General features: G+C 33.9%; 1 protein-coding gene across 1 annotated transcript in view; it reads right to left on the bottom strand.

The window, feature by feature from the left end:
- Nucleotides 1-10,208: 10,208 nt before the first annotated feature.
- Nucleotides 10,209-14,046, bottom strand: part of FGF7 (fibroblast growth factor 7) — a 29,165-nt gene continuing 25,327 nt past the window's right edge. Inside the window, exons 3-4 of the mRNA XM_067305820.1 lie at nucleotides 11,683-11,786; nucleotides 10,209-11,293 (exon numbers count right to left, since the gene is read on the bottom strand). Of these exons, the coding sequence (XP_067161921.1) occupies nucleotides 11,099-11,293; nucleotides 11,683-11,786 (299 nt within the window). The 3' untranslated portion in view covers nucleotides 10,209-11,098. The remainder of the gene's footprint in view (nucleotides 11,294-11,682; nucleotides 11,787-14,046) is intronic.

The raw sequence follows: 14,046 nt of genomic DNA on the forward strand, positions 1-14,046 counted from the left end.
AACTTACGGTACATTGCAAAATCTAATTGTCAACAGAAATTGTTAGTATTATTTCCCTTTATTTTGCAAAGAATCGAAGTGTTACAGTAATTAAAAATGAGTTGTGAATTTTTATTGAGTCTTAACATATATCCTCCCAATTTACTGATATTTGCATTTAATTGAAGCTCTAAACAATATCACTGCAAGGTATTTAAAGAAGCTGCTAATGCTGAGTTGCTGATACTTGGATCACGTTTTCATTTTTCCCATGCATTCTCTCCTGTACCTTCTACCACTTTGTCTTCTCTGTCCTGATGGATCAGATCTTAGACTGTTTTATGATTTGATACTAGCATGCTGTTAAGATCTTATCTTAAGCCTTTTGTGCTGCTGTTGCTTACTGATTCCTTCTAGCTTGCTCCTTTTTTGTATGTGATCTAACTTTTTGCTTCTTCAAGCTAACCAAATTCTTCTTACTGTCTTATTCCCCATGTATGAAGATACCATGCTCTTTCTAGCACCTACAGGCATCATTTTATGCTATCTCTCTTCTCTTGTTCATTATCTTCCTTCTCCCCCAACCATAACCCAACAACTTTTCCCATCCTTACCTGCCACTTTGTTTCCAGTGACCAAATTATTTACATGTTCTTTTTATGATCCATTCACTATCTACAGATGTTGCCAAAATTATTATTGTTCAGAATGTAATCATCTCTGTCAATTGCAATTTATTGTTTATGAAAGTGCAAATGATATGCTATATTCCATATATATAATAATATGCTCAGTGCTAGCTGAGTTTTTTGTGTAGGCTGGTCCATTTATTTGAATTTTATCTTTTTGCATGATGCTTAAGTGCTCTTTTATATGACTTACCACTTAAGATGCAGTCATTATAAGCTTACATTTGCTTTTTTCTATAACAAGACTAGAAGTGTATCATGTATCAAGCAATGAGATCTTCTAATTGGGTAAGTGCTAGTGTTTCTGTCCAGCTAAGCAGTTGGAGAGCAAGATCTGATGCATATTAAAGGACTGTACAGATGTGGGGTTATTACCTCTGATTCATTTTATTTATACTTTTGGAAGCCGATAGGATCTCTTCTGAATATTCCAGTGAAGTCCAAGCACTGTGGACAGACTAGAAGTTTTCTATGGATAAAAATTTACATATAGCTGTGAGCAACTATGTGCCATAGCCAGCTGGTTGCAGATCCACTGAAATTCTGTGATTTCTTGAGAATTGGTGTTTCCTATAGAGACTGACTTTCCTTCCATGGTATTCAGGTCCTGTGTTATCAGGGAAAGATGTAGATGGGGAAATGTTAACTTTGTGTACCTGAATTTGTGTGGATTTTTTTTTTCCATGGACTCATGTGCTTTTTCTGTTTTTAAATAATTTCTTCAGTCTCCAAGGGAGAAAAACATTATTTTTGCTGCAGAGTGATTCAGAGGGAAATACCTGTGCATCAAACATAGGTGTCATTTAAGTCAGTGAAGTCTGTGACTCTATGATTTTCCATTTGTTAATGTATAATTGCCTATATAAAATAGGAAGATTCTTTGCCAGACTTAAAGATAATCTGAGGAATGATTTTAGAAATTCTTTATTGGTGGAATTTACCTGAATAAGATATCCTCTGAATGATATCTCTGTGCAAATTTTCAAGGCTATTCACCCTGCTCTATTGATAGCAGTCTTCCCTTGCCTTCCCACTGTTGTCAATGTCACTCCGATAAGCTTTGTTTTCTCTACAGTTATGTTAAATGTTTTAAAGGAAAAGATAGATAAGCTTCTATCAAAACTAGGCTCTTAATGTCATAAGGAGTTAAGATATGGAGCATGCTGTACTCAGGAAATCCTGAGCTAGTGAAATACTGCAGACGTGTCAGAGGAAGGGAAGTGTTGTAGCATGTGCCATGATTCCTGCAAAGCTCTCTCTTATAATGTAAATGTAAGAGAACTCCGTGGGTTCTTCCCGGTGAGATGGGCTCTCTGAGCAAAGAGGAGAGTTGCTCTTGAAAATGAGCTGAAATGGTCTCTATAAATGAGCATTTTCCCAAGCGCAGAGCTTTGCAGAATCTGTATATGAATTGGCTGCACACATCTGTGGCGTGATAAAGTGAAGCATCTTACTGGCATTATGTATTGCCTGTTAGCTTTCCATCATTTTCCTTTTTGAGTTTAGTGGTTCTTTTCATGCAGAATAGTTAAATAAATAAATAAAGTTGCTTTAAAGTTGACAGTCAATGTTATTTTCATAAAGTTACAGTCTTGAAAGGAAACTCTTGTTTACAGAATCCTTTTTTGTGTGTTGCGCAGTTTGCAGTACAGTTTTTTAAAAATAGAAATGTATCTGTGTTGTTGAAGACAATTGTCAGAGGAACATTTGGGTTTAAAAAATAATATGCTTTTACAAAACCTAAAACCAGTGGAAATGTTTGCATGATTTTTATAAATTCCCATGGTTTTGTTTTTATAGAATCATATTTCCTTTGCCTTTTGGATCTCTGTCATTGTAGTACTTCACTAGTATATGAAAACAAGAGTATGAAATTGAGTAGAACGCAATTGTTTGTGGAACAGGTTTGGTAAATCACCTCAGGTGTTTATTATAATAACCCTTATGCCCTAACTGAGTCTGTTTTAACTGCAGTAATTTCTGAAGTCCCTGAAGCTATTGTGATCTTGATATATATCTCCAAGAGAAGATGGAATGACTTATTTTTTCCAATGGCAACATGAAAAGGAGAAGCCTGAACATTTTAGTTCTTTTAATATCCTATTCTGCAATCTACCATATTGCTTTAGGCTTGCAGGATGCTCACAGTTTTGTTTAATAGTCCCATGTTCTCATTTATGACCAATGAGAAGCTGGTTGCTTGTCCAGGTGTGGGTAGAAAATAAGTGACATCCTCCCTGCTGAACTCTGCCCTGTCGTGGTTATTCTGGTAATTTAAAGCTGGTGTGGGCATATGTTTAATGTTTGAGCAGCACATATCAGACTTGTACTTTCTTTTCTTGGGTAGGGAATAGGATGTTGGAAGTGGCTTGCTTAAAGTTATGTAACAAATCTGTAGCAGAACCAGGTTTCAAAGGCTGGTTGATGAACCATGAAAATTCAGCAATCACTAGCTGATGACTTGCTTCAGGTCCATCATAACTGGTGCTGTCCAAGGTAAAATTAAATCATTTTTATGCTGAAGCAACCAGCTGTAAATTGTAATTGTAAAGGGAGTTGTCCTGAATTCTGACTAAAATTATAGCACATAACCTTATTGTAAAAAAAAATTTCCAATGTGAATAAAAATAATACTGAATTAGTTATAAGAATAAAATATAAAGCTGAGATTCTTTTAAATGAACTTAGGACAATGAAACATTTTTGGTTGGGGTTCTTTCCTCAGGGTAAATAGATCTAAACTAGAAGTAGGGACTGTTGTACTTTATGAAAACAGAAATATTTAAATTAAGACATTAGACATTAGGGTCTATGTGAATTGTTCAGTCAACATCACACTATAGATACGTCAGTCTACTGTAATTGCATTCAGTCAAATGTTGGCACATTATCAGAAAATATAGATGCAAGCCAATGAAGACTGGTCTGTAGAATGAATTGTTTTCGGTGTTTATGTTGCAAAGCTAGCAAAAGAATATTTCGGTGTTGGTTGTACAAAATTCTGTGACACATCATCCAGGTGACACAAATGCTGCCTAATTTCACTGACTCCATTAGCTGTAGAAAGAGCTTAGTTTGCAGAGGATTGCGCCCTTAAAATTGACCAGTCTGTCTCGTCAAAGATAGGATAATTGTTGATATATGTGAAGTGAACTTGTAACCAGTTTCACAAAGGTATCTAACCACTAAGTAAGGCAAACAGCTAGTAGCTGAGTACACTAGATACTTCCTATTGAAATAGGTAGGACTTTGGCAACCTACTTACCTGAACACCTTCAAGTTTTCATGAGGTACCAATACCCACATTTAGGTACCTGGTATCTCTGAAAACCTGTATCATTTAACAATGCTCAGTGTTCACATCTTTAACCATCCTCACTAAAACACTGTTTTAGAAATGACTATAAAAGTAAGGATTATTATTTGCTATTGGACTTCAGTCTAAAAACACTGTAACCTTTATGTGTCAAGTATATGCATAGTCATTCAAAATCCTGTGCTTTTCTGGTTATCACTGAAGGAAAATATTTGATTCTCATCAGGAAGCAATTTCCTCTGACCTGAGTTCTTTTTCCTCTGTATTAAGAATCAGTCTTTTCAAGTGCCAGGCCTCTAAGTAAAAGAGTTTTCTGAATGAAATAAACCAATGGTGGTAAGATAGGATCTGCCTTCCAAACAGAATTGAGAAAAATCTCCCTTTTTAGGTCTGGAATGTAAGCAGTTATAGAATTGCAGTGTCTGGAACACTTGAGATTTACAAGCTAGCATTCCTCAGCCAGGTATTGTGAAGTTATTTACAGAGCTGAAGTTTGAACACATGGTATTTCTAATACTATATGATTTTTTGTTTGCAAATTTTTAATGTTATACTGTACAGTGGTATTTTATGTAAGACTATCAATTTAAGCCTACGCTGTTTTTTTCAGAAATTTTAGCTGTGTGAATACCATTGAAGTTAATGTCATGTTTAAAACCTCATGCAGCTCCTTGAAAATTTTCCCTTCTGAGTTTCTGCTTTAAAGACAGTCCTACTCTTCAGAATGATTCTGTTAATAGTAGAGGGCTTCAATTTTTTTTCTCTTAATGAGTTCACCTTCTCTCCTTCAAGTGAACATTTAATTTAAATAACTGTTAGCTTTGAAAACACATCCGGTGGTGTGAGCAGTTGAATTTCTCTGTTATTAAATGTTAGTAAAAAAGAAGTGTAATATTACTTCTAAGCATGGACCTCTACTCTGATGATGACTGCTTCACTGATTTTGGGAAAATTATCTAACCTCTAACTTTCATTTCCTACATCGTTAAATATTATGAAATTCTTATGGTTCTTAAGAAGTTGAAGTGTTGAGGAGATAAATTACGTATGCTTATGTAGTATTTAGACTATTCAGATAATGGTTGTTGAGAGAAGGGAAATATTATTGCTCTCTTATTATTACTTCATTGATGTAATATTAGCTTAAATTTTTTTCAACAAAATGCTCGTGCAAAAAGAGTGTTAATCCTTTCCTTGAATTCTTTTGCCTGTGGTGGCACTAATCACATGGTTAACATGTCATCAAAATTATTTGCTAGAGTCATTTAAAAATATAGCCAAGTATTTATTTAAAGGAGTAGTATACATTGTACAAATGTTTTCATAACTACTGAATTGATTCATTGTTTAGTAATCTGATTATATGCGTGGTGGTGTTTTAAAGTGCTTGAAATAGAGAACTAAAAGTGAGACCATATTGTACCGTATCATGTCTTCAAAACGCTATGGAAATTGCCCTATTTTCTTTTTTCTTTTTTTTCTTTTTTTCTCATTATTTTGTTATAGGATGTATTTACACCATTTTACATACCTCTAATGACACCATTTTACATACCTCTAATGACATACAAGTTATTATAGACCCAGTATGAGACAAATGCGTAGTTATCCCATACAAGGAATTCATGTTTTGTGTTGTCGTTCAGAGTTTGAACAGAGTTTTTTTTAAGAAAAACAACTTTCGTCTGGGACCATAGACTCATCTGGGTTGGAAGGACTCTGGAGGTCTAGTACAATCTCTTGTTCAAAGCAGGGCCCATACTGAATTCAGACCAATTTGTTTCAGACTTTGTCTAGTCAGGTCTTGAAAACCTCCAAGGAATGGGCTTTTACAGTCTTCTACAAGATTCTCCAGATGAAAATAGCTCGTTCTGTGTCATAGACTATTTATCAGCACTAATGCAAAAGGTAAGAAGTAAGTAGAACCTTGTTAATTAAATTTAAGGGACTGCGTAATGGAATAGTTTCTGGGAAATGTGAATGGTTATTGAAGGTGGCTAAATAGAATGGCTATTTAAACCGCAGAAGTTTATATTTCAGTTCTAAACCACAGTCTATTCATACTTTGTAATATCTGTGGTAAACATGAAAAAAAACATAATTTAGGCCAATGCACTGTAGGAATAACAAAGAAATTACAATTGACAGTGGCTTTTACAGCCCAGTTTATTTGGATTTTCTTGAACCTGTAGGATTATAAAGGTTAGTAATGAATCATGTCCAGACAGGTATATCTGTTTCTTTCTTTTCATATGAATCAGTTTTCCTCCCATATGGCATACTATATGGTTGATGTTAAGATTGGATTGTGAGGTAACTGATGTGAGAGGCTGCTATGAGAATTTCTGATGTCTATTTGAATAATACCCATGAAAACAGAACCAATTCTTTTTCTTATCTTTTAATAGTTTGCTCTTGTTGGTCATCATTATAAATTTTCTGCGTTTTCCTCTCCATTTTTAACATCCAAACCCATTTTTTGAGGCAGTCCCTCTACAGCTGAAAAGAAATACATTTTCTTTTAGAAATGATTTTCTAATTTAAAGATATTTAGAAAATTTCTCAACTGGATTGATCTGTCTTTGCTTTTCTGTTCACCTTTTCCATTACATACCGGAATAGAACAACCTAGTGTATGTTCTACCCTCTAAGTCTATTTGACTAATAAAATGCCAGAAGAAATGAAAGGGAAAATGTAAAAGAAAGGTAAAATACTGATTTTTCTCAATTATGACCCCATCTCTGCTTAGTCAACATAAAGAAGTTATTGCACCATGTAAGGCCATATGACTCTGAGCTACTGAGGGATCACATCATTTGCATTTGAGTATCTTTTCCTGAGCCATTCATTCACAAGATGCATTTTGGATATGACAGCTGTAAAACCTAAAGCAGCCTTGGCTTACCTGAGGATATATTTCTTTTTTTCCTTCAGATTTTTATTGCCTATATTTTTCTGATTGTTTTCTAATTTGTAGCTCTTGTTGGCAATTTCTATGCATGTTATCTCTGCTTCATAATTATCTTTGTTCTCACTTTCATTTCTGTTGCTTGTTTTCTCTTCTTACAGTTGGATAGAATCTTTCCTTCACATTATGCGTGTTCTATCTTTCTCACTTTCTCCACCACACAAGTGCCGTATTTTTCTTAGCTTTCACGCTTACATTCCTGTTGTTTCTGCCTTCCGTGAGTATTCTTTCATTGTTTAGTTCTGCAGTAGCATGAAAGCGTCTTGGATCATCAGAGTTCTACTTAACTGAGATTGCTGTGGCATCCCTCTGAAAATAAGGCAGGGTCTTGCCAGCATTTGAAAAGTTATCAGCTTTTATGGCAGAATAATTCAGATAGCTGGATAAGTAATACCTTATGGTGGCAGTCCTCCTCACCTCATCAAAATGCATATTTCACTACATTTCCATACCTCATTTCTGAGTGTATGTTTGCACCACTACAAAGAACAGAGTGCAGGCCATGTGTTGCCACAGTAGTTTAAATTTGATTCCAAAGGTCTACTTTTATAGCACAAAATAAAACTGTTAACTCAAAGGATTTTTCTAGGAAATTACTTGGGTTCCTTGTAGTCCTTTGTGTTACTTGGTAGGTGGATTGATATTTTCAGTTCTTGTTGCCTGGATAATAATGATGGCTTATACAGTGTGGCTGGTGAAGCACAAAATCTTGACAAACATCAGCAGTTTGTGATATACAGTATTAACATGAAGAAGTTGTTAAAAATAATGCACTATAGTTTTATATTAAAGTTCTTTGATAACATACATTTCTATTCTCTTAGAGGAAAAAATAAGAAGGATATTATACTGCATGAAACCTAGTGCTAAAAGCGCTTTAAAACATATTGATTCTGATTACAGAAGTCTGACTCTCTCCTTCTCACAGTAAAATCTGAAAGATAAACCTTGGGAAAGAAAATTCAAGGATCATCTTGGGTGGTTTATCTCAGATCATTCAATTAGCATCACAGAAGTTTCTGCCATACCCTGGAATTCCCTGGGTATAAATGAAAAATCAGTATGATGCAACCATGCAGCTCTGATAGCTTGGTAAGTCACTCATCTTCAGTCTCATAAGGAGACTTAATATCAAGGATATTCCATGGTCTTTGTTATCCTTGAGCACTGCTGTTAGAGGGGTGATTTCTGCTACTGAAGGGGATTCACAGAAAAAGTTAGAAAGTCCAGCATAGGGCTCTACAAGCCTGCTCTCCTTGATCAGTACTGGATGAAAGAGAAATCATTTTACAGGTAGTGGGAATGAAGTGCAGTATAGAAAAAAACATTTTTTATTAATGATTTCACATCTTAAAAATAACCAGATGTTCCATAATATATAAAATGATATATAGATAGAATATAATGTAATAATATGTACAATATGTATATTATCTTGAATATTGTAAAGAAAACATGTTTTGCATTTGCAAATGTGCAGTCCATTTATTTCAGAACTTCAGTAGAGAAACATATATTTCAGTAATACTAAAATGATCTGGTCAAATTTGTAAGTAGTTACTAGTTAGAGGTAACTAAAATGAGCAGATTTAACTATAGAAGTATATACTGCTCCATTCCACATCCACCCACTGCTCAGGAGTTTCTTAAACCAGCCAGATATTGGTCCATATAGAAGAATGAATTTTAATATTCGTATGTTTGGCAACCTTTGAGATTCACATATAAAGATAACAAGCTGTGAATGAAGAATCTCTCCGAATTAATCAAGGAGAGCTCAGTTTGGCTTGTTATGTCCCTTGTATTGATTTTGTTTTTCTTTTACTTATCCATTTCCTTTTATTACTCTTCACTTCAGCATGAATGTATGTGCCAGCACCTCCTTGTCCTGAGTCATCTGTTGATAGTGATGGTACATGTAGTAATCCTTCTGATAAAGCATATATCAAAAGTGTGAATTACCAGTGGGGTTCAAGAATCGTTTGACTGTATACCTGTATTCTTGAATAACCCAATAAAAAGATCTTTAGAAGAGCCTGTCTGCTTTAAGCTTTTTGGTATATACTTGTATTTTAATTCAAACTTCAATAGAGATTCTAAACACAAACAATCTCAGTGAGATTTTTTTTTTAATTTTTATTTCAGAATGTAAACTAACCTAGTTTTTAGGTCTAGAAACTTTTGCTAGTATATTAATGTTGATCAGGGGTGTGAATTTTGTTACAATGTTTATATATTCACAGAAGGTAGTTTAGACATATACTTACAGCAAAAATGTTTCTTTCCTAGTACAGTCTATTGTATACAGTGAACAAGTAATAGATAAACTAGCAAAAGCACAGTGAAGGTTTACTGATCTAGCTGTATGGACAAATATTTCTGCATGGATCAGGTTATCTCTACATTTTGATGTTTGATATGCAAGTCAAAAATCATAAATGATTTCCAAGTTAAAGTATTTGTTAAAAAGTATTTGTTTAAAAAGATTGTTAAATTCCTTGCAGACAATTTTTTGTGACTGTATTTACAAAGAAAGTATCTCATTAGAACAAATCAGTGTTCTCTACAAGACACTTGTAATGGAAAGTAGAGCATTTAAGTCCTTTCGTAATTACCCTGACTCCGTCCCACACTGGTGATGATCATCCAGTAGCTGTTTTAGTTAATTTTTTGGTGATCTTTATCTGTGCACAAGTATCGTAATAACGAGAAAACTTGTAGGCAAACTAAGCAGAATGAAATGAGACAAGCCACTAGGACTTAGCTGAACACTTTAATAGCTAGGAAATTAAAATATCTTTTCTTCATCAGATCACATTGATTTTGGCTGGAGTCTGAAATTAGTCATGTAGGTTCTTTACATAGCCCTATACCTGTTGGTACAGTTTCTGCCATCTGAGCATTTATTCCATTACCTGCTGGAATTGTAGCTTTCCTTTACCTGATGTAACTATGGGCATGCGATTAAATTCAATTAGCATGAGTATGTGGCAAAGATTTTTTACATTTTTACATTGTTCCCACTGAGACGTCCATTGTGAGATTTGCTGCAGGCTGTCGTTTTTGTCTGCCATCCAATGTACGTTGGCAAGAGGGTTGTGTACTAGACTTTGTGTCTGGTCACAGAAAAAATTCATGCATCTCAGCCAGACCATTTTGTTATTCCTTTAGAATTAAAAGCATATGAAACAGATGCAGCTTAATAAGTTTTTTTTATAAATAACATTTAAATAACTTAGAACAATAAAGTTCAAATACAACTTAAAATAAAGTTTAATGCTGTAACAACAGAAAAAGCATGTATAACGATGGAAAAACAATATTAAAAGCTGTATGCCCTAACAGGAATTATACAAAAGATAGGATATGTTACATAAAAAACCATAATATGTCTGAATTTTTGCTTCGTCGTTATATAAAATGTTGCTTTGTGAAAAGTGAGATGAAGTACATTATTTATTCCTATTCTTATTTTACATACACTATTTTGAAACATCTTTTAGAGCAGCATTAGGTATTTGTTTCATTAATAGATAGGAACATTTTGTAGTAGAGTAAACTTAATTTTTCCAAACTAACTCTTTTATATGAATACAACAATAAACATTTACAGGATTATATATTTTTTTCTGATCATATAGTTTATGTATAGGATATCAGTTTCTTGGGGGAAGTATTTAAAATACTGCTCAACCTCCATGTTTACTATTGACTTGATAATCTGACAACTCATTCCAGCAGCCTTAAAGTCTGACATATTTTACACAACATTATCATCTGCTTATTATTATTATAGCAGCCATATTTAAGAAGCAGATAGGGTTTTTTTTTAAATAAAATATTATCAGATAATCAAGTCACGACTTACTCTTCAGGGTAAATTAATTTAAGAAACTACCCAGTTACAATGACTAAGATAATGATTGTACAACTCTTTAGAATTTTTTACAACTTTTAGTTAGTAAATCTGGTTTTGTGTATATTTTCAAATCTTTTTCATGTAGTCTCTTAAAAATAAACATAAATGCGCAAGTCCAGCTTGTTCAGTTTCTCAGTAGTATTCCAGCCTCTCTCGGTATCTTGTCCAATAGTTTCCTTAAAAATAATCTTCCTGCTGGAACTAGTTCTGTATAGATCATTTATGATTAGGATATTGCCAGAGGAAGAAAGTGGGATGCTCTATGTTCCTTCTTCGTTTTTTTACCTTTCATGGGAACACCTTTGTGGTTTAATGTAACAAACATCTCTTTTCCTTTGTGTGTCCATTTTGCAGAAGCATATGTGTTATAATGGTTTTCTTCAATCAGTTCTATGAAGTTGCAGTCCTCATTGCATACTTTCTGTTGAGAATGAATAACAGTGTAGAATAAAATAAGTACAAGTGTTTTTTAAATACATAGATTAGGGAAGATGGGAGAAGAATATGCGTCATAAATAGTACATATTATTAACATGTTTAATAAATAACAAGTCTTGAATCTATCTGGTGGAATATTTTAGCTTAGCATATTCCCCCTTAGTAGTTCACGTTTTTAATAAGTATATGGCTTTAATCACTGAATTTTTAAATGGGCATAAAAGGGTATTGGTAGGTAAGTATGGAATACATTTTAATTTGTTAGGAATCATTTTAAACAAACTATGCAGATACTACATTAAGATTATTTAAACTATATATTTTTAAGATTGTACATGATGATTGTACACCAAGAAAAATTTGCATCCATACCTTTCCATACAGTCTTCCCGACTTGTTCATTGCTAGGAAGTATTCACTTTCCACTCCTTTGATTGCCACTACTCCAACTGCCACTGTTCTGATTTCTAGAATACCTGCAAAGGAACACAGTGAGTTCTGTAAAATGGTTGTTTTTGTGCAATCAGCTTACAGGGTTTAATTAAACTAATGTTCTGTAATGTTTCTGTGTTTATTGGATATATGCAGCAATGGTTCTTAAAAAGAAAACAGAAATACTTGTTTATTCATGTGAGAACAAGTTAGACTTTAAAAATCTTCTGTATGTGAGCATGTCTGCACAAAATCACTTAAAGAAAACTGTATGATAGCTTTTAGGTATTATATTCTGAAGTTGCCATGTTAGTATAAGCAATTTTTTAATTTTCGAAAAATCAACATATCTTAGAATTTACCAGCTTCAGGGTTTCACTTGGAAAGGTTATATATGTAGTCATCACGGTTCACAGAATTTGTGTAGAGCCTGTATTTTGAAGACTTGTTTAGCTGTACCATCTCCTTGAACAAGAGTAAACCTTAGAACTTGCAAATGACAGAAAACAGACCGCAGTGTCTTAAATAAGATAAAGGATTTGCTTGACCCTACATGCTTTTAAAACTGATAGGAGCTCTAAAGATGCCTGCATTTGAAAACAATTAAAAGCTACTGTGAGAACTTACTTATTCAAATATTTTACACAGAAAACATTTGGAGTTATCTTATATAAATTACTTCATTTTCATCTGGCTGATGTGTATCTTTAACAGCTTTCTGTGGTTACTACAATACACTTAAGTTACCTGTAACGTAAAATATATATTTCTGTAAATTAAAAAAGAATAAGATTGAGTGAAGGCAGGAGGATGGTAAAAGGTATTAAGGAACATCGGATAGTTTTCAAACTTAAATATTATTGTTGTTGTTTTAAGTAATACTTTAGAATTATACTTCTGAGTTTGAGCCATGTTTTTCCAATATTGAGTCACCTACAAAGCTGCATGTAGTAGAATTTGTATTATGACTCATTCCCCCAAAAGAAGGGGTCTTTCAAAGTCAGCCAAATATAGGCAGATTCTGGCAGCTAAGGGGAGGAGGGGGGAGAGAGAGAGATTAAATATTGCATTTTTGCAAGGACTATTTACTTATGTTACTCTTCTTTTCCCAAAAGAATGTTTTGCCCCAAAGATCCAGAATTAACTCCCGAGTGCATCCATCCTTAGCCAATAATCTTATACTGGCAGCATTATTCCAATTTCAGGAGGAGTTCGAGAGTGTTAGAGTCACATTGGGTTAGACTGTCACCTGAGGAGATGACCTTCCTCTTGAACAAAATTTTCCTCTTTCAAGTTTGTATTGACTCTTCACAGCTGCCACAAGTGATGATAATTTTTCATTAAGTAGCTTTTTAAAAGATGGCATGAGTATCTCTGAAATTTCTCCTTACTTATATCTTTTCTATATCCTGATGTCCTTACTATTCTGTTTTGCTTTCTTCCTGTTCCTTGATTTACTCATGTATCAGCCCTAGCCTGTTATTGCTTGCTTTTTTCTTCCTATTTCCCTACCAGTAGATCAGTTACCTATTTCTTGGTATGTGCTTTGCTGGGCATTCATCTCTGAACACTTACAGTTCTGTACTTCTCTGTAAAGCTAAGCCAACTTTAAATATAGCTTTCTGAATTCTTTGACAAGTTCCACTCTGCTGCAGGCATAGCAACAGTTCTTGCAAAAGGCAATTTCAACTGAAACTTAAAAATTATGTTAACTTTCATTTAAATTTCACTTGAGAGAAACCACAGTGAAGGCTGAAAAACAGATGAACATCTGCATCTAGCCAAACAAAGAAAAGAGTGGAAGGGATCTCTGGGTCATCAAGTCCAGTCCTCTCTTACCCTGGGAATAACATCAGATAATTCTCTTTTCATAAACTTTGCCAATACTAAATAGGAGTTATTTCTTTGCCCCCAGTATTTCCACTGAAGGCTGTTCAGACCTTGATTTATTTTAATGGCTAGAGACTGTCTAGTAATTTGTAATCTGCATGTTTTCAGGGACAGCTTATATTCATTTTTTCTCTTGCCTATGTTGGCCATTATCTTAAGGAGAGTTCTTTTCAAAACTGTTTGAGTTTTCTATTTTTACAGCAGTAAAAAAGTGAAAGAGTTAGAATGATTCTGTAACACAAATTACGCTAATAAGAATTGAGATTTCCTTCAGTAAGCTGCTGTTGGCTGAAATTACAGCAGTAAGAAATACTGCTACTTTTAAAAAGGAAATGCCAAAAGCTTTTGCCCAAGACAATATTATTATTAGAATTTTACGTTATTTGTTTTTTTTCTGAAGTGGATGATGAAATT

This window comes from Apteryx mantelli, chromosome 15 (genome assembly GCF_036417845.1).
Source record: "Apteryx mantelli isolate bAptMan1 chromosome 15, bAptMan1.hap1, whole genome shotgun sequence".
Taxonomy (NCBI): domain Eukaryota; kingdom Metazoa; phylum Chordata; class Aves; order Apterygiformes; family Apterygidae; genus Apteryx; species Apteryx mantelli.